The 19350-nt window shown below is 43.6% G+C and overlaps 1 protein-coding gene across 11 annotated transcripts in view; it reads right to left on the reverse strand.

Moving 5' to 3' along the window:
* The window catches only part of REV1 (REV1 DNA directed polymerase), a 109416-nt gene extending 91708 nt beyond the window's left edge, over nucleotides 1–17708 (reverse strand). For 3 of the 11 annotated variants that reach the window (XM_032765407.2, XM_032765408.2, XM_032765404.2), the window contains exons 1-2: nucleotides 17448–17540; nucleotides 9007–9132 (exon numbers count right to left, since the gene is read on the reverse strand). In XM_032765407.2, the coding sequence (XP_032621298.1) occupies nucleotides 9007–9119 (113 nt within the window). In that variant the 5' untranslated portion in view covers nucleotides 9120–9132; nucleotides 17448–17540. Of the gene's footprint in view, nucleotides 1–8832; nucleotides 8881–9006; nucleotides 9133–9279; nucleotides 9526–17447 lie in introns of those variants that run through there. The other 8 variants (XM_032765406.2, XM_075061001.1, XM_075061009.1 and 5 more) reach the window with 8 other exon arrangements.
* Between the last annotated feature and the right edge of the window lie 1642 nt (nucleotides 17709–19350).

Consider the following 19350-nt stretch of genomic DNA (forward strand, 5'->3'; position numbering starts at 1 on the left):
CCTCACGAGAACGAATTGCTGCTGAAATCTCTGATTACGAGGCCGAACTAGCCTCTGATGTTTCTTGCGCTTACTGCTTCGCTACCTTGGGGCTGCAAGAATCCTCTGTGAAACTTCTTACACTTATTTTTTAGCTGTCTGTCTCGCCCAGACACAATCAAGCAACCTTGGTCTGTGTCTTAAAACTCTTCTAAACCATGTAGGCACTTGCGCTAAAATAAGTGTTTTGCCGCTGCTTCTAGCTCCTTTGGCTTTGCTCGGGCCTCTTGCTTCGCTGTATCCACTGCTGCAGCCACCTCTTGGCTTCCTTGGGAGCTGGATCTGGGGCTTGCCAGTTAGCGGCCCCCCTCTCTCCGCCTACTGTGATGTAACGATGCACCTATAGATCAGGTTCTTGTCTTGATAAGTTGTATTTCATCTTTGCATAGCTGTGTTATTAGTTTAGAAAGTGTTTGTATTGCTCTGTAAGTTAGGTTTAAAATGTATTGGTGTTCTGCTGACTTGCTAATTGTGTAGCTTGGTTAGTTAATCATAAATAGATTTTGCTCGTGTTGTATAATTGGTTAGTCTGTCTTCCCGCTGCCCAACCTCATTGTTTCTGAACTCAGCATAAACGCCATTGGTTTACCTTTTTTCTAGACACACCCATGCTTTACATTTACACTCTGTACACATTTACCATAACTGTTAGTTAGTGATAGCATCTGCGCACAACCTTTGACATTAGAAATTGTTAGCTACCCTGTGACATTTATATTTCAATGTTAATTGTTACCGGCTGTTATGTACCCCTGTATTGTACCCTCCTATTGAACCCCTTGACTATTTACTAAGAAACCCCCCAATGTCTACCTTAACAATCCATACTCCTCACTATTGATATTTTCTGTTTTTTTGATTTTCTTAATAAAGTTTATTGCCCTACCAGTGCAAAGGTTGTCCAGCCAAATCCCTACCTGCTGGCAGGGCATTACCAAATTAGTCTCTGGAACCTGCTACGTTGCCTAGCATATAGTATTTTCTTTTCCAAACTACAACACAGCATTACAGGTTCAGCATATTCAATAATTACGATTTTATTGTTCCAACATACACCTTATATACACGACCATATATAAGCTGTTTAAACAAGACAACTACCTGCACTAACGCCAGTTCAGTGTATGTCTTTTTGTTTACCCTAGCCATTTGATGCAGGTTCATATTCCTAGTACAGGCACGGTTAATGTACACTAGTGGATTTAATCTAATTTCAAGGCCGTGATGCTTTTTATTAAAAAAAAAAAGAAAAGACGCCTTTGCTCATGGGAGCTGCTTTTGGTTAAAATGAAATTGATTTACCCAGTTGTTCAAAAAATTCGTCTACAAATTAAGACCAAAAAGCTCCCTCCTCTTGAACAGCTAAATGGCATCTGAGTATGACAGCATACCTCCGTTAACCCCATAGGCTGAGATAGAAAGATGGTGAGGAGGGGACTTTGGCTGCAGTGTTTTTAGGTACCAAATCATATATCCATATTCACTAAGCTTGCATATAGAGATCCTGAAATATGACTCTGATGTTGGTGTCCTGCTAGTTAGACCAAAATGTCAATGATCAGAGATTCTCTCAGCCACAAGTGACTTTGCCTCTTACGCGAAGCCCTACCTGGAAGGTAACAAACCAATTGTTGATCCAACTGAATATGGCTGCAGTCTAGCAGAGTATTTAAGTATTTGCTGTCACCTGTGTTGCTTGAGAAATAAAAGGTTTTCATATGATTGTTGCCTCGGGCTCGGTAGTGTGGAATGCAGGCCTAAAGACCTATGGTAAATCAAATCTTCGAAAACTCAAACACCCCGCGAAAAGTAAGCTATAAGCATCTTGTGCTAATACATTGCAGGTATTTTAGTAGATTCTTTTTGTGCATATTTACTAATCAATCGAGCAAGGTGAGAACTGACTTTTTGAATGGTCTCATAAACATATCTGTTTCATGAGCTGAACCTTTAAAAAAACTTTCTGAATCTTGTGCACCTGGACTTTGACTCAAGAGATAGAGCGTAATCTCCTACAAGGCCGGCAGGTAGAGTATACACAATCAGGCAATCAATCACAGATCTCTTGTCTACTTTTAGTTCATCCGGACAAGTATCAGAAATAAAAAGAGGTATACCATAGTGAACAAAGATGAGGGAACAGCGCGTCGTCACAACAGCTCCTTTCCTGCAAACTCCGAAGAGGGACACTTGGTTCTACTGGTGCGCGATCTGCCACACTGGGTCAGTTGTCCATTCAAAACTTCAGATACTCTTCCAGATGGTCCTGGCAACAGAATCAGCCACTTCAACTTTGAAGTCTGAAACACAGGCTTTGGCAAGTGGTATTTCAATGATCAGAGTGTTGCGCCACTATCTTCGTGTTAATTTTCCCTGCTTGTCTATATTGAAACAGTGCTGGGTTAGATCTGTAACCTGACAACTGATCTCATTTTGCGCCAAGGAGTTTGATGAGGAACTAAATCTCCGGATGAAAAAGTATCCCATCTCAGTTTGCACCTCGTCAAGTGTGAATGCTCGCAATCCAGCAGAGCAGCCGCACTCCTGGAGAATTCATGGGCTTTCTCACAGTTGGCTGCTAGAATAAGGTATCTCTTCCTTGCACACAGATTACTGAGCCAGAAAACTTGTGAAGAAGGGGGTGCGATAGTTTATGTTTCAAGAGGTCAGAGCCATGAAAGATGATATGAGTCATTAACAGAAGATCAGTTGACTGGATATGTATTTCTATTCTAATTGAGCTGCTGACAAAGAATGCTTTATCAAAGTCTCTCTGGAGGAGTGGGGGGGGGGAAGACTCTAGGACTTAAAAGACTGATCATGAGTGGACAGATTTCAGAGAGGGGATTAGTTTCCTGAGGTTTATAACCCCTTCTTCCAGAAGCTCCATTGACCCCTGAATGGCCCTCTGACGCTTCAGAGACCAAATGCAAAGGCAGGACAGAATGTATCACATCTTCCTTTGGTGAAAAGACACCAACACAACTACTATGAGCACTACAAAAATGCTGCTACACAAACCACAAACAGAAACTAGAATGATGATGCTCAGCACTTCTCTGCTCTCTCTCAAATACTTGTGTAACCCAGTGGCAAAGCACATGTTGTATGCCCCTGTATGAGCTGGCTCACAGAGAGAACAACACTATACCTTCCGCCAACCAGTTACCTTTCCCCTTTGAGTGGTAGGAGTATGTGCTGTAGATTTGAAGGCTGTGGGTTCAAACCCTCCTGATTATCCATTTGAGGGGAAAGAATTTATGCGTAAGTCAGTGTGATGACTACAACTGAGCAGAAAACAGTTTTTACCACCACACAGAACTCTGAAATTTCAAGAGTTTTCCCATTGTACATCAGGATGAAACTGAGGCCATAAGTTTTTCACAAAAGGCAAGACAGAGCTGCCTTAGCCCCAGAACAGCCATCAGCCTGGTGATTATGACCCCATCTACACGACGCGTGAAAATCGATTTTAGATACGCAATTTCAGCTACGAGAATAGCGTAGCTGAAATCGAATATCTACAATCGAGTTACTCACCCGTCTTCACCGCGCCGAATCGATGTGCGCGGCTCGCCATGTCGAATCCGGAACTCCGTTTGTTTTGGTGGAGTTCCGGAATCGATGTAAGCGTGCTCTGGGTTCGATATATCCCCGTCTAGACGAGACGCGATATATCGAACTCCGAGCTTTCGATTTTAACGCGCCGAAATGGCGCGTCGTATAGACGTGGCCTATGGCACTTACCTCCAATGTGGGAGACCAAGGCTCAGTTAGTTCCATGCTCTGCCTGATTTGATGACTACAGAGTCACTCCCTCTCCCTGGCCAAATGATGAAAAAGTTATACAAGGGGAAAGAGCTCCATCTGGAGACAGACTCTCTATACTCTGGTGGTTGGGACACTCTGTCATAACTGGGACATGGGCAGTCTGACCTACTGGTTGGAACAGGAGCCAGGCCAGGTGAGATACCACGTGATCAGACTGAGACAGGCCAGAAGGCAAGCAGGAGTCAGCTGTCAGGAGGCAGGACCAGCAATTAGAATCAGGCAGAAGCAGTCCTAAGCAGGGAAAAGCCAGTTGCATGGACAATTTCCTGTTCCTGCACTTGGTTTAAATACAAGTAGGGACCCAATCAGATCCCAGGACTGGAGTCATGGGCGGCTGTCGTCGGACACCAGGTCACTGGGTTTGGTGGTGAAGTTTTTCCTTTATTATGCCGCATGCAGGTTTTGGGGCAGCTGAGAAGGCGGTATGTGCTATTCAGCTTCCTGTGTTCATCACTAATCTCCCTGGTTTTGCCAGCTGTTAGCAGCTCATTGGGTGGCAGGTTGGAACTTTCTAGCACCTACAAGCCCTTTGGATCAGCATTCAAGAACCATGGTCCCTGACCCACTCATATGGGATGCGGGATATTTAGGTCCAAGTCTCTGGTCTGAATCAGGTAGAACTGGGACTTCAGCCAGAAGTCTCCCCCAGGCTGAGAACCCTAACCACCAGGCTGTTGGCTATCCTGGGTTGGTTGCATGCTCTCTCTCTGGTTTTGACCAGAAATTGCACTCTGGACCTATGAAAGTTTCACTGAAACCAGTATGTTCCCAGGAAATGTTTCAGTTTCAATGAATTGGCATTTTCCAACTAAAAAGGATAAATTAGAAAATTCATGACTAGCTCTGGAGTAACTGCTGGAATGATTTTATACTCCAATATGATGTATGTAGAAGTGAACTGAGTGTTGTGTTAATATTAAGGCTGTCAATTAATCACATTTAACTCAAATAAAATTAATCATGATTCATCAGTTTTAATTGCACAAACAATAAAACACCAAATGAAATTTATTTGCAAATATATTGTTTTAAATTACAACACAGAATACAAAGCATACAATGCTCACTTTATATTATTTTTATTGCAAATATTTGCACTGTAAAAACAATAAAAACTAATAGTTTTTTTCAATTCACCTCATCCATAATGCAATTTCTGTATCATGAAGATGCAACTTACAAATGCAGGCTTTAAAGTTTTACATTATTTTGTTTTTGAATGGAGTTACGTAACAACAACAAAAATCTACAAGTCCACTTGGTCCTACTTCTTATTCAGCCAATCACTAAGACAAACAAGTTTGTTTACATTTACGGGAGATAATGCTGCTCACTTCTTGTTTACAATGTCACCAGAAAGTGAGAACATGCGTTCACGTGACACTTTTGTAGCCGGCACTGCTAAGTATTTACATGCCAGATATGCTAAACATTCGTATTCCCGTCCATGCTTCGGCTACCATTCCAGAGAACATGCTTCCATGTGACATCGCTATTAAAACGATGCATTAAGTTAATTTATGATGATTCCTTGGGAGACATTAGTTGTTTTCGCGCTCTGTTGTTCCATTCTGACATGTATTCATACTACAGCGTCTCAAATGATAACCAGTATCATTGTTCATCTAAAGACATTTTGCAATTGCAGATTTCGTTACAAACAAAGTACATGTGAGATTTCTAAGTAACTTACAGACTCAGCCAGTGTTTAAGAATCTTAAGTGCTTCCAAATTGAGAGGGACGGGTGTGGACATGCTTTCAAAGTCTTTAAAAGAGCAAACTCGATACGGAAATAAGAACTCAAAACATCAAAAAAATCAACCTCTGCTGTGGCATCTGACTCAGATGATGAAAGTGAACATGCCATCGTCTGCTCTGCTTTGGATCTTATCGAGCAGACCATCATAACCATGGACCATGTCTCTGAATGGTGGCTGAAGTGAAGTACATATGAATCTTAGCGCACTCTGGCATTAATATCTTGCAACACCGCTCAAAAGTGCCTTGCCAAGTCTGTTCTCACTTTCAGGTGACATTGTAAAGAACGGCGTATTATTTCTGCAAATGTAACAAATGCTTCTCCGAGTGAGGCTGAACAGTAGGACTGAACGCATTGTAGCTCTAGTTCACATTGTTTTGTTGAATGCAGTGATTTTTTGTACGTAATTCTAATTCTAAGTGTACTTGCTACTTGTATCTGGTGAATTGGAATACTGTGTTTTACTGCAAAATATTTTGTAAGCAAATAAATATAAAGTGAGAGCTGTATACTTTGTATTCTGTTTGTAATTGAAATCAGTTATTTGAAAGTAAGAATCCAAAATATTATAAATGGTATTCTATGATTTAATCATGCAATAATCATTTTAGGGGGGATAGCTCAGTGGTGAGCATTGGCCCTACTAACCCATTGTGAGTTCAATCCTTGAGGGGACCATTAGGGATGTGGGGCATCGTATTAGTCTGTAGTAAGCAGGGGCTGACTGCAATGCTTTCAAGGTCCTTTCAGTTCTAGAGATTAATAATTGGAGATATTAATCACGATTAATTTTTTAATATTTGCAGCCTAGTTAATATTGTTTTACTGTGGTTTTTGTATTTTTTTTTTTTAGTTAATGAGCTTTCCTTTAAGACAGGTGCAGACACTTTATAATTGGCATTAAAGCTGAGAGCGTGTGTTGGGAGATTGTCCTGTTTTCCACGCTGGAGACTGTGCTGGTAAGCTCAAAAGGTCACAAATTTATCATTCTAGAATGTGCTTCCTTCTTGAGGCTGTAACATTAGACCTGTGGGAGATTGGATGCTCCGACATGTAATGAGCTAAAGATTTCTCTGTAGCTGACCACTTTAATTCAGCTCAGCAAGGATTAAATTGTGTCCATCTAATGGATGTTTTGTGGCCCTATATGCGTTATGGGCTCGTCCAGTCTACTAACAAAAACTCATCTGCAGAACTCTTCTTTACTACATCTGTACAATGCTAACACAGGGTTCTCAAACTGGGAGTCGGGACTCTCAAAGGGCCGTGAGGTTATTACGTGGGGGGTTGCAGCTGTCAGCCTCCACCAACCTCACTTTGCTCCAGCATTTTATGTGTTAATATATGAAAAGTTTTTAATGTGTAAGGGGGTCAGAGGCTTGCTGTGTGAAAGAGGTACCAGTACAAAAGTCTGAGAACCCTGGCCTAGAGCATGTAGTCCATTTGGGATTGTTTCTAGCAAGAGTTCTGCAGCAAGGACAAAGTTGTGTTACATGATTTTGAGTTAGTAACTGCCTAACACATGAGGGTGGGAAGTGGAGTTAAATCAGCCTCATGTCAACTTAATGGAGGGGGGGGGGAGAGAGAGTATAAAACAACAACGATATTTAAGATTAGGATTGCATACTACTTATAACAAAATAACATAACTGATGATTGATACTGTTAGAGTAGTTTGAGCTGATGACCCTATACGTTACAGTATTGCAATTGCAGCAGTTGTGCTGTCAGGCAGTCAGGCAATTTTATCCATCACATCCTGATACTCGTGTTTATCACATGTTATAAAAATATATGCATAGAATTGGTGCTACTAAAAACATCGTGAAAAGCTTCTGGACCATAACTCCCACTTTTGGAGGAGAGGGAAGAAGGGAGAGGTATTGGAGTAAAAGGCAAAGCCTGATCAGAAGATAAAATGAGACCTAATGAGAATAGTAGTGGGACACAAACAGTAAGTAGGATATGAGAAGTTAATGTAAACTACTTTCAGAAACCAGAAAAGCTGGATCATGTCTTGTGTTAGAAGTGTAATGTGTGTAATTTGCAAAATCATGAGTATTTAAACCTTAAATTAATTCCTATATTGTACATGATGCTTATGTTGAGACCATTAGCAGGAATGTATTTTTCCAAGAACTCTATTACTACATTGCTCGAAGTGCAATGAGAAGATACAGAAATTCACAGTGCTGCTAAACAGATTTCAATTTCTGAGATTTTGAATTTCTGAATTGTTGCAGGCCAAAATGGCCTTGATCTTGAATTAAACTATTTAAACCTAAGAAGTGAAAGTTTTATACAAGTGTCACAGTTCTGAAAATGCACTGCATTCCCTCTGGATCACATGGCACCATTCTTGTTCTCAGCTTGACCTCTCGTGAGGAGACAATGTCTTTCCTTCTGGACTGTCTTGCACAGTTCCCTGCTATCGTGTTATATCCGCAGCAAGGCCAAATTAACCAGTCTTTGTGCTTGTCTCTTTCAAAAGTTATAGTTACCACGATTTATTCTTAAATGAGAAGGATTACGACCAACATATTAAAACACTAGAGAACCTATGCACATGCTAACAAGTTATCTCAGGTCACCCACTCCAATCGTAGGTGTCGCTTTCAAGTCTTCCATAAAGGTACCTCCTTAGACAGACTTCTGTCCTTTGCTGGATCAAAAAGAGAATCCCCCCCCCCCCCCCCCCAAGAAAATACATAAAATCCCTGGCCCACAAATTATACATACACTTAACACAGTAATATCTCCCGAAGATATTGTAGGAAATTGTCATATTTGTCACAGCAAGCAATTATAACGTCTCTTATGCAAGTGTCTCACATGAACGCAGAAAGCTAAGTTTATTACTGTGTTTGCTGACGGAGCCATAGATAGGTCTGTTGTTGAACAAGTATCTGTGTGCATCAGAGTTGTGTAGGATGAGAAACCTTGTACATTCTGACAGTACTACTAATTGCAGCATCCAACCTCTTGCATAAATCAGCCTCTGTACCATATAACTGGAGGACAGCTAACATAATACCTATTTTTAAAAGGTGATCCTGGCAACTAAAGGTCAGTAAGCCTAAGTTCAGTATCAGACAAATTGGCTTAAAACTATACTAAAGAACAGAATTATCAGACAAACAGATGAACACAATATGTTGAGGAAGAGTCAACATAGCTTTTGAAAAGGGAAATCACACCTCACCAATCTATTACAATTATTTGGGTGGAGTAGGGTCAACAAAAATGTGGACAAGGGTGATCGAATGGATATAGTGTACTTGGACTTCCAGAAAGCCTTTGACAAGGTCCCTCAAAGTCTTTTAAGCAAAGTAGACAGTCATGGGATAAGAGGGAAAGTCTTCTCATGGATCAGTACCTGGTTAAAAGACAGGAACAAAGGGTAGGAATAAATGGCCAGTTTTCACAGTGGAGAAGGGTAAATAATAGAGTCACCCATGGATCTGTACTGGGTCCTGTGCTGTTCAACATACTCAGACATGATCTGAAAAAAGAGGTAAAACAGTGAGATAAATAAGAGTTACAAAGGAATCTTACAAAACTATGTGACTGGGCAACAATGGCAGATGAAATTCAATATTGGTAAATGCAAAGAAATGTACATTGGAAAAATAATCCCAATTATACATACAAAATGATGGGGTCTAAGTTAGCTGTCACCACTCAAGAAAGATTTCAGAGTCATCATGGATAGTTCTTGGAAAACATCTGCTCAATGTGCAACCGCAGTCAAAAAAGCCAACAGAATGCTAGGAAACATTAAGAAAGGGTAGATAAGACGACAAAAAAAAAAATCACAATATCCTTACATAAATCCATAGTATGCCCACACCTTGAATATCATGTGCAGTTCTAGTCAGGTCATCTCAAAAATATATATACTAGAATTGGAAAAGGTACAGAGAAGGGCAACAAAAATGACATGGGGTATGGAACAGCTTCCAAATGAGAAGAGGTTAAAAAGACTGGGACTGTTCAACTTAGAAAAAGAGATCACTAAGAGGGACGGGGGGATATGATTCAGGTCTATAAAATCATGAAAGATGTAGAGAAAGTGAATAAGGAATTATTTACCCTTTCACGTAACACAAGAACCGCAGGTCACCCAATGAAATTAATAGGCAGCAGTTTTAAAACAAATACAAAGAAGTACAGTAGACATTCATTTCCATCAACAACTTGTAAGAGCAACATTTCACCTGTGAACATTAAGCCTACTGTGTATTGTCCACTTGGTAACAGCAACATAGTCACCGCATAAGAGCAACATTTGTGACATCATCTCCAGTGGTGGAGATTGAGGGGACATATAGGGTACTCCCAAACTGCATATTTCCATTCCCATCCTGACCTGGACCTTCAACGCCAGGCAGATAGCCCCATCCACTTGCTCTGCCTGACAGAGCCTGCGTGGACAGCACGTATAGCAAGGGAGTTTGAGGAGAGGGTCTGGAAGAGAGAGATTTTTCAGGGTGGGAGAAGCTGGGGTTGGGGGAACAGCAGAGGCACAAATGAAAGGTTTCCTCCTCCCTTAGCATCTGGCTTGCAAGCAGCGACATATGGGGTGGTGTTTGCTATTTTGCAGTGGGTAGTTATCAGAGACCCCCCTCCCAACACTGACCTGTCCCATCCATCTTGGTTGCCAATGGCAGGGTATGGCTGTGTTGTTTTGCAGTGGGTGGTCAGGGGACCTCGCTCCTCAGGTCACTGACCTGTCTTCTTCACCACTTCCAACTTCTCTGTCCATGCAAGGAGCCACCCCCTCCACACACACCCTCCCATTGCACAGGGTACTCTCTCCAGCCACCCATCCCTCCCTCACCAGGGTGAGCATGAAGCTGCCAGTGAGAGCATCCTCAGCCTATCAGCAGCCAGGCTCACTCAGCCATTTTGCCGACTGGGGGCTCCCCTGCCAAATTCAGAGTTTCCCATTCCCCCAAACTTGGGTTCCCCCACTCCACAATTCCCTTCCACAACATGGCTGACTCACACCTTCCAAAATACTCTTAACTCTTCATAGGTCTTTGGTCACATGATACTCCCCACAACAGCAACAGCCGCTTAAGAGCAACATAAAAAAAGGGCACCAACATGTTGCTACCAATGAGGGTTTACCGTAATTCATCACACGACGCACAAGGGGAACTCATTGACAGGGGATGATGTGAAGGCCAAAAAGCATAACTGGGCTCAAAATTAGACAAGTTCATGGATAGGTTCATCAATGGGTATTAGACAAAATGGTCAGTAAAGAATGTAAAATATTAAATGGTTTAAACAGTTAACCAGTAAGCTTTAGTCTTACTGGTCACCCGACCTTAACCATTAGCCCCCAGCCTGTGCTGGCCGGCCGACCCACCCTGGGCCCTTTCCCTTTAATAGGTTAACTGTTTAAATGACAATTTTAATTGTTTAAATGGTTAACCTTTTTAATGGATATTTACATCCCTAATGGTCAGGAATGCAACCCCATGCTCTGGGTATCTCTAAGGCTCTGACTGCCAGAAGCTGGGACTAGATAAGGACGAATCACTCAATAATTGCCTTGTTCTGTTCATTCTCTTTGAATCATCTGGCACTGGCCACTGTAAAAAGACAGGATACTGAACTAGGTGGACTATTGGTCTGACCCAATATGGCCATTCTTATATAATATTTAAAGGCTGCTTTATTAGATGCAGTTTTTAAATTGGACAATTCCAGAAATGCCACTCAACAGCATCTCTTTAAATAGTCTGAAAAAAATGGCTTCTGCTCTCAGTCTGATTTTACTAATGTTTTATGTCAGTCCTACCAGCTCTCCAGTCCAAGAAAACCACTGTGACCCAAATTCCTATTGTAAAACACAAACAGATAAAACAAATCTTACATACCACTTTTTACATAATACAGCAGAAACAAACAAATATGCATCACACTCAAATGGCACAAACTTTGCAGGACACCTTTAAGGAGGATCTTACAATCACCTGGAGCTATGAGGCGTGCTGTCATCTGCATATCTTATTCTTCCCAAAGTCTTCTAAGATGGAATAACAATTTTGGTATCACTGGGTTCAGTGCAAAGGACAGTCCACCTCTTCTGCCAACCCATCAAGGAGGGTCCTAAGAGCTCAGTTTTTAAGGGTTCAGGCAAATGAATTCCACAGTTGATATGCAGAGATAGTACCAAGTGGCCCAGATCTGAGTAAGCAGGACTTCCAGGCTCTAGGGCAGGAGTTCTCAGACTTTTGTACTGGGGATCCCTTTCACATAGCAAGCCACTGAGTGTGACCCCCTTCCTCCTTATAAATTAAAAACACTTTTTTTATATATTTAACACCATTATAAAAGCTGGAGGCAAAGTGGGGCTTCAGGTGGAGGCTGACAGCTCACGACCCCCCTGTAATAACCTCATGACCCCCTGAGGAGTCCCAACTCCCAGTTTGAGAACCTCTGCTCTAGGGAGACTGACCTCACGGGCCAATCCACATGCCCAAATGCTAGCAGAGCTCTCTCTCCTGGCACAGAGCCACTAGGAGGAAGCCAGTTGCACCTTTCCCAACTCCCAGAGTCTCTGGTGCTCTTTAGAAGAGGATATATAGAATGACCTTTCTTTTGTGCAAACCCTTTCAGCCCGTAAAACCACTGTAGCTTTGTCATTATGATTTTCTGAGCCACATTAGTGCTGGGACAGTCCCCTTTAACAGGAGACTTCCTTGAAACCGTATTTCACAGCCAATTTCATTAAAAGAGATGGTCTTTCTGTGATCAATGGGAAGAAGACATGTACACTTCACAGGTCATAGCCAAGAGAAGTCACTATTCATGACCACTTGATGAAGGAAAATTGTGGGTGCAACAACAACATTGTGTAGAGAAATTTCATCTTCTTCTAAACTGGATCCACCACTGACAGCAACAACATAATCTGAAACTCTAAATTAATTTCCTTTCCTTTGTCCCCCAATAAAATCATTAATAATACAAGTTGCAGTAAGACCAAAAAAAAAAGTTAAAAAGAAGGGAAGTTTTTGCATTTGCTGAAATACAAGGAAAGGAACTGGGGACCATTATGGAGCAGTGGAGCTGTTTATACCCTCAATCCTAGGTTGGGTAGAAGCTTGAGGGATGAGAGCATGTGCTCACGGGAACCCTCAAATTCTGGGATCCAAGGCAGTCTTTGTATCTGCTAGAATGGTCATGCTTGAATATGTGCTAAATGCAGTATTTTTTCATCTGCTATTAGTTTCCCCATTTCCAGGATTACTGTAATCTCCTATCCTCCATACATCAAGAAGCTGAAATTCAGACAAGCTAGATAAGAGGAGTGTGATTTGACCAGATACCAATGGTTAGGAGACATGGTGAAGATACAAAGACCCAAAACCCAAGTACTGCAGTCAGCTCTCTTTTCTTATAGCAAAGCAGTCTGGTTTCTGACAGTCTAAGGACTGTGGCATACATAAACTATCAAGTGAGAGACTCAAAACTTTAGAATGAAAAGTAAGCATTAGTCTACACTACAAACTTATTTTGATATAACTACATTGGCAGCGCTTCTAGACAAAGTTACCATCACTTGGGGAGGTGGAGTATCTACACCAAACAAGAGAAGCTCTTCCATCAGCATAGGCAGCATCTTCACTAAGCACTACAACAAGGCAGCTGTAAGTGCAGACAAGCACTAAGTTTCACAAGTCACCACTTTTAAGTCTCCTCAGAGTCAAATTTTGCAGTGATCCACAATGTGACTGTGGACTGTCTCTGATATCAGAAAAAGTGAAAGCTCATCAGGAAGCATTCCAATTGATATACCAAGCTTCAGATACCCCTCAGATGGATCGAATAGCCACAATGTGCAACTCCAAAGCAGAGATACTCTTCAGTCAGTTTTGAGAAGAGAGGCCTACAGTGAATGTGCTCCCCAACCCATGGAATTTAACGCTACCTTGTAGATTCCCTTCTTTTGAAGGAGCTGACATGTGGACAGACCAGATCTTTCTCCCCTAGACCCACACACTATATTATTTGAGGTTTCTATATCATGATTGCCAATGCACCATCATTAAACTTAGCTGGCAGCACCTAACAAGAATCCTCCATTCCTGACAATATTAGTATTTCCAATTGCAATACTGTCTGCTCTCCAAAATAGAGAAGATAAACACAACGAAGCACAGCAAGTGCTACGTAATTTTTTTTCAGTGAAAAAGCTAGAGCAACTCATATAATATATTTACACAGGGTCTCACAGAAATCATGTCCCTTGCATGGTGCTCAGGCCATTTCTTTCTGCATTCAAGTTGCTCTCCCTCAAGGCCCTGAATAATTCCATGGCAGTTCTCATTTTTTCTGCTCCCTTTCCTCTTATTCTGCTGCTCCCCCTGCAGAGCACAGAACTACCACCAGGCTGGTCCCAATAGTATTCCTTTAATGAAGAATTTTCAGTATTATGAGATTTAGTTTCCTCCCTATGCACCTACTACCCAAAACTACTGCTAAAACATACCTGTCGTCAAAATTTTTTTTGCAAATATCTAATTCAAGGAGGGAAAAATATTCTTCTTTGTAAAATTATTACTATTTAACAAAGATTAAATTGGGAAAATGTATAATGGGATCAAGCACATTTATCTTTCACTAATTGCCAAGGACAAGTGAATTTAACTTTTTTTTTTTGTCTCACGGTGGTAACTAAGCAGCAAAGAGTCCTATGGAACCTTATAAACTAACAGACCTTTCGTGGGTTGTCTGTTAGTCTATAAGATGCCACAGGACTCTTTGCTGCTTTTACAAATCCAGACTAACACAGCTACCCCTCTGATAGTGGTAACTAAGTTTCTCCACCTGCTGCAAATCCTATTTTTATACTTACTGGCCTAACTCTTAATATTTATTCCTTAGAGTAGCTAAAACAGTAGCCATATGAAAAATCTAACATGACACTAAGATTCAGCCGCATTTGCTCCAATCCCTCAGACAGAGACAAATGGCTACAAGATCTCTATCAAGCATTCTTAAAACTACAATACCCACCTGCTGAAGTGAAGAAACAGATTGACAGAGCCAGAAGAATACCCAGAAGTCATCTACTCCAGGACAGGCCCAACAAAGAAAGTAACAGAATGCCACTAGCCATCACCTTCAGCCCCCCATTAAAACCTCTCCAGTGCATCATCAAGGATCTACAACCTATCCTGAAGGACGATCCCTCACTCTCACAGATCTTGGGAGACAGGCCAGTCCTTGTTAACAGACAGCCCCCAAACCTGAAGCAAATACTCACCAGCAACCACACACCAAAAAAAACTAACTCAGGAACCTATCATGCAACAAAACCTGTTGCCAACTGTGTCCACGTATCTATTCAAGGGACACCATCATAGGACCTAATCACATCAGCCACACTATCAGAGGCTCGTTCACCTGCACATCTACCAATGTGATATATGCCATCATGTGCCAGCAATGTCCCTCTGTCATGTACACTGGCCAAACTGGACAGTCTCTACATAAAAGAATAAATGGACACAAATCAGATGTCAAGAATTATAACATTCAAAAACCAGTCAGAGAACACTTCAACCTCCCTGGTCACTCAATTACACACCTCAAAGTCGCAATTCTCTAACAAAAAAAACTTCAAAAACAAACTCCAACGAGAAACTGCAGAATTGGAATTAATTTGCAAACTGGACACCATTAAGTTAGGCATGAATAAAGACTGGGAGTGGATGGCACATTACACAAAGTAAAAACTATTTCCCCATGTTAATTTTTCCCCTACTGTTACTCACATCTTCTTGTCAACTGTTTGAAATGGGCCATCCTGATTATCACTACAAATGTTTTTTTCCCTCTTGCTGATAATAGCCCACCTTAATTGATCAGTCTTGTTAGAACTGGTATGGCAACACCCATTTTTTCATGTTCTCTATGCATATATATCTTCCTACTGTATTTTCCACTCCATGCATCCGATGAAGTGGGTATTAGCCCACGAAAGCTTATGCCAAAATAAATTTGTTAGTCTCCAAGATGTCACAAGTACTCCTCATTCTTTTTGCTGATAAAGACTAACACGGCTACCACTCTGAAACCTTCTCTAGGCCAGTACCTTCTAGGTCAAGGGAGTCAGCAGTAAGATAGCCTGAAGCCCAGTGCTCAGAGCCAGAGTTATCCCCCACATTATACCTATATTTCATTGGTCAATGGGAAGGAAAAATTAAATACACCATCCAGAAAGCCCTGATCACTACTATATTTGACCAGTAATAAAAGGAATAGTGATCTACTGAATAACATTGAAGACAAATGTGCTATCCACAAGAAGTCAGACATTTTACTACAAGGACTCTAAATATCTGTTAAACCATTTTTTGCTACCTGAATTCCTACCCCTTAAAAACAAACATGTGCAAAGTAGTTAAGAATCTTTAATTATTCACAAGCCAGGAACAAGGCAGAGGCTTTAAGGAGTTTGTTTCCTAATGCTGTCCTACCAACGACCTCCAGTTTGACAGGGAGAAATTATTCACTAACAAGTTAAGAGATTCAGTCAAATAATCCAGTGAAAGAAAGGGACAGGACAAAAGACTAATATGATGTGGGGCCACTAACAACACACTTGAGACAAGATAGCAAAGGAAGAGGTCTGCAGAGATTTTAGATTTGTGTGTTAATTATCTTGACTCTTAATAGGCTAGTCTCTGGAATAGTTCTGTGTTAACCATGACCTTTGGCAGCTACTGGTGATTAAACCATCTCTGTGCCAGCTTATTTTTCTACATGTTTTGGACAGCATAATTACTATCGTCTCCTGCTTTTTTGGACTATGCAACTGAATTTTCACATTAGACGTGGCTCTTAAATCAACACACAAAATAAAAAGGAAAGGAAAAGTGCTTCAAGAACAAACATCTGTATCTTACCTACGAACACACACAAGGAATCTTTATCTTTCATTATTTGGTAGTATTTTAGACATGGGCAGCAACACTAAAAACGATGAAATCTTGCAGTGTTCGATTTATGTCAAAAAACCTAGACACTCAGCACTGACCACTCTTGAGCTCTCACAATCCCCAATTTAAGAGTAACAATGCGCATTTTTTCTCATCAGCTGTTGCTCACTATCCTGGGTCGATTCACTGCTTAGGCGGTAGCAAAACAAGGCAGCAGGGTGAGCGGGAGAGAGTGGCGTCAGGACACACACCGAGCGTGCACTGAACCACGGCGAGCGTGTATTCCACAGGCAGACCCCTTCCTTTCAGCTGTGCTCACCGCTGTGACAGACAGGCTGGGAAGCCGCAGACAGACGCACGCTGCTCTAGCTTGATGCCCGGACGTGCGGGTGTTGCGGAGCTAGGGTGGGGGGTTAGCCCGTGCTACGGTGCGGGGATCCGGGCTGCACCGCCCCGCCTCGCCTCGCCTCTGCCCTGGCCGGTGTTGTGTCTGAGGCAGAGGCCCCATGTGACACGGACGGGTGCGGGGAAGGGGGAGCCGAGTGACCCAGACAGGCAGGTTTAACAGCAGCACGCCCGGCCCCGGGCAAGTTGCGGCTCGCGCGCCCCGCCCCCTCCCCGGGACCCCCTCTCCGCGCGGGTAACTGGTGGGGGGGAGCTCGTTCCTCGGCCCCGCACCCGCCTCCTGCAACTGCCGCAGGCGCGCGCGGGCCTCGCCGGGAAGCGCTGACGGAGTCACTGGCAGTTGGGGGCAGGCCGCGGGCCCGGCCGCCTTCTCCACGCGCCGGGCGCTCGTGGGCCGGAAAGCGCCGCGGGGGAAGGGGCCCGCTCGCTCAGCCGCGCCGTGGCTCACCTGTCGCCGCGACCGCCAGACGCGCATTCCCAGGCGGCGCGCCTGCCCGCCGGGCCGTATAGGGGCTTCACATCGCGCTCCCCTCCCGCCCGCTTCGTTCCTCTCCGGCAGCCAGCCCGGCCGCACTCTCCCCCCGCCCCCTCGGTGTCCCCAGCTCCTCCCGCCCACCCCCTTCTTCCTGTGAACGCGTCACACACGGCGCGAGAGAGTCTCGCGCCACCAACCGCCGCTCGGTCAACAAGCCTCGCGCCAGCTACCCAGGGCGCCCTCTAGCGGCGCGCGCCCTTGAGAAGTCGCGTGCGGCGCAGCCGCCACCGCCGAGAGGACTCCTAGGCACGTGACCGTCTGGAAAGCGGGCAGGAAAAAAAAAAAGTTTGCGCCGCCCGATCCTCCTTATCTGCAGCTCGTTGGCTGCGCGGGCTCGGAAGGGCGGGGAGTTAGCTGCGCCCTCTAGTGGGGAAAGGGCCGCTCTGCAAGCGTGAGGAGCGCCGCAGCCAAATGACAGGCAATGACTGCGTCGAGCGACTCTCCAGCGAGCCAGGGCGTCGGAGCCCACGTGCGCTGCGACGTAGCAGCTGGAGCCTGCACCCCCTCGGGGAGCGCCCTGTGCACCCTCACGGGCGGCAGCGGGGCTGGGTTGCATCCAGCCCTCCCCCGCCCTGCTGGCACGGGTCCGTCCTCAGCGCCTTCGGTGATTCCCGGGCGTGGGAGGAACCTGCTTTCACCCGCGCTAAAAAAAGTCCCTGGCCCGGGTGTGCGTGGCTCCCCCGCCCCAGCTTGTCCCTCACGGGTGTGTGGTTAATGGGGGGCGGAATTCTACCCCACTGCGCAGCAGGGAGGGGGGGCAGCTGGCGGGGAGTTAGAGGGATCAAAAACTTTGGCCCCGCTAAAGCAGGTAAACATTTTTTCATACTCTTGAGGATTTTTTTTCTTTTACCTGTTGATTAATGAGCAGCTCTGCAGGGTGAAGGTTTGGGGAGGGGCCCTTCTCATGGACAGTTCCCGATAGCCCTTCGTGGGTTACCGTGTGGGTGGTCAAATACTAGGCTAGACTCTCAAGCCCTCCCGAACTAAACTCAGTACTAGGGGAAAGTCTGAGGTCAGAGGCAAATTACAGCTCCTTGAGGCACAGTCAGCCAGCCCCAGTGGAAGTTAAGGTGTCTGAGCTGCAAGCTCACCATTGGCTCTTCACCTTTCCAGGCTACTGCACCGGTTTCAGGAGTCTGATTTGTGTTGCACACACCAAGTTTCACCTCGCTCAACCTACTTGTTTACAAAATCAAACATAAAAATACAAAATGTTACAGCACCTTATTACTGATAAATTGCTTACTTTCTCTTTTTTACCCTATAATTATAAAATAAATCAATTGGAATGTAAATATTGTACTTGCATTTCAATGTATAGTATATAGAGCAGTATAAAGTAATCGTCTGTATGAAATTTTAGTTTGTACTGATTTCATTAGTGTTTTTTATGTAGCCTGTTGTAAAACTAGATAAATATCTAGATGAATTGATGTACCCCTGAAAGATCTCTGCATGCCCCCAGGCATATGTATACCCCTGGTTAAGAACCACTGATTTGGACCACTGGTGTAAGGGCACTATAGAGAGTCTGCTGCCAACAAAGAATTGGCATAGTGGAGCCATGCTCCTTCCAATGACATGTTCCCTATGCAGAAGAAGGGGTAACTGCTAACTCAGGAGCCAGCCTTATGCAAGCAAAGAGTTTCCCTACAAAGAATCTGCACCACTGTTTCATTCTGTTATTGAGGGTGCTATAGAATACAGGAATAGTTTGTTGTTGCTGCTGAAGATACTCTGTAGCAGGGGCAGCTCTATGCACCAGCATTCCAAGTATGTGCTTGGGGTCGCACTTCTAAAGGGGCAGCATTCTGGC

The sequence above is a fragment of the Chelonoidis abingdonii genome, chromosome 1 (genome assembly GCF_003597395.2).
Source record: "Chelonoidis abingdonii isolate Lonesome George chromosome 1, CheloAbing_2.0, whole genome shotgun sequence".
Classification (NCBI taxonomy): domain Eukaryota; kingdom Metazoa; phylum Chordata; order Testudines; family Testudinidae; genus Chelonoidis; species Chelonoidis abingdonii.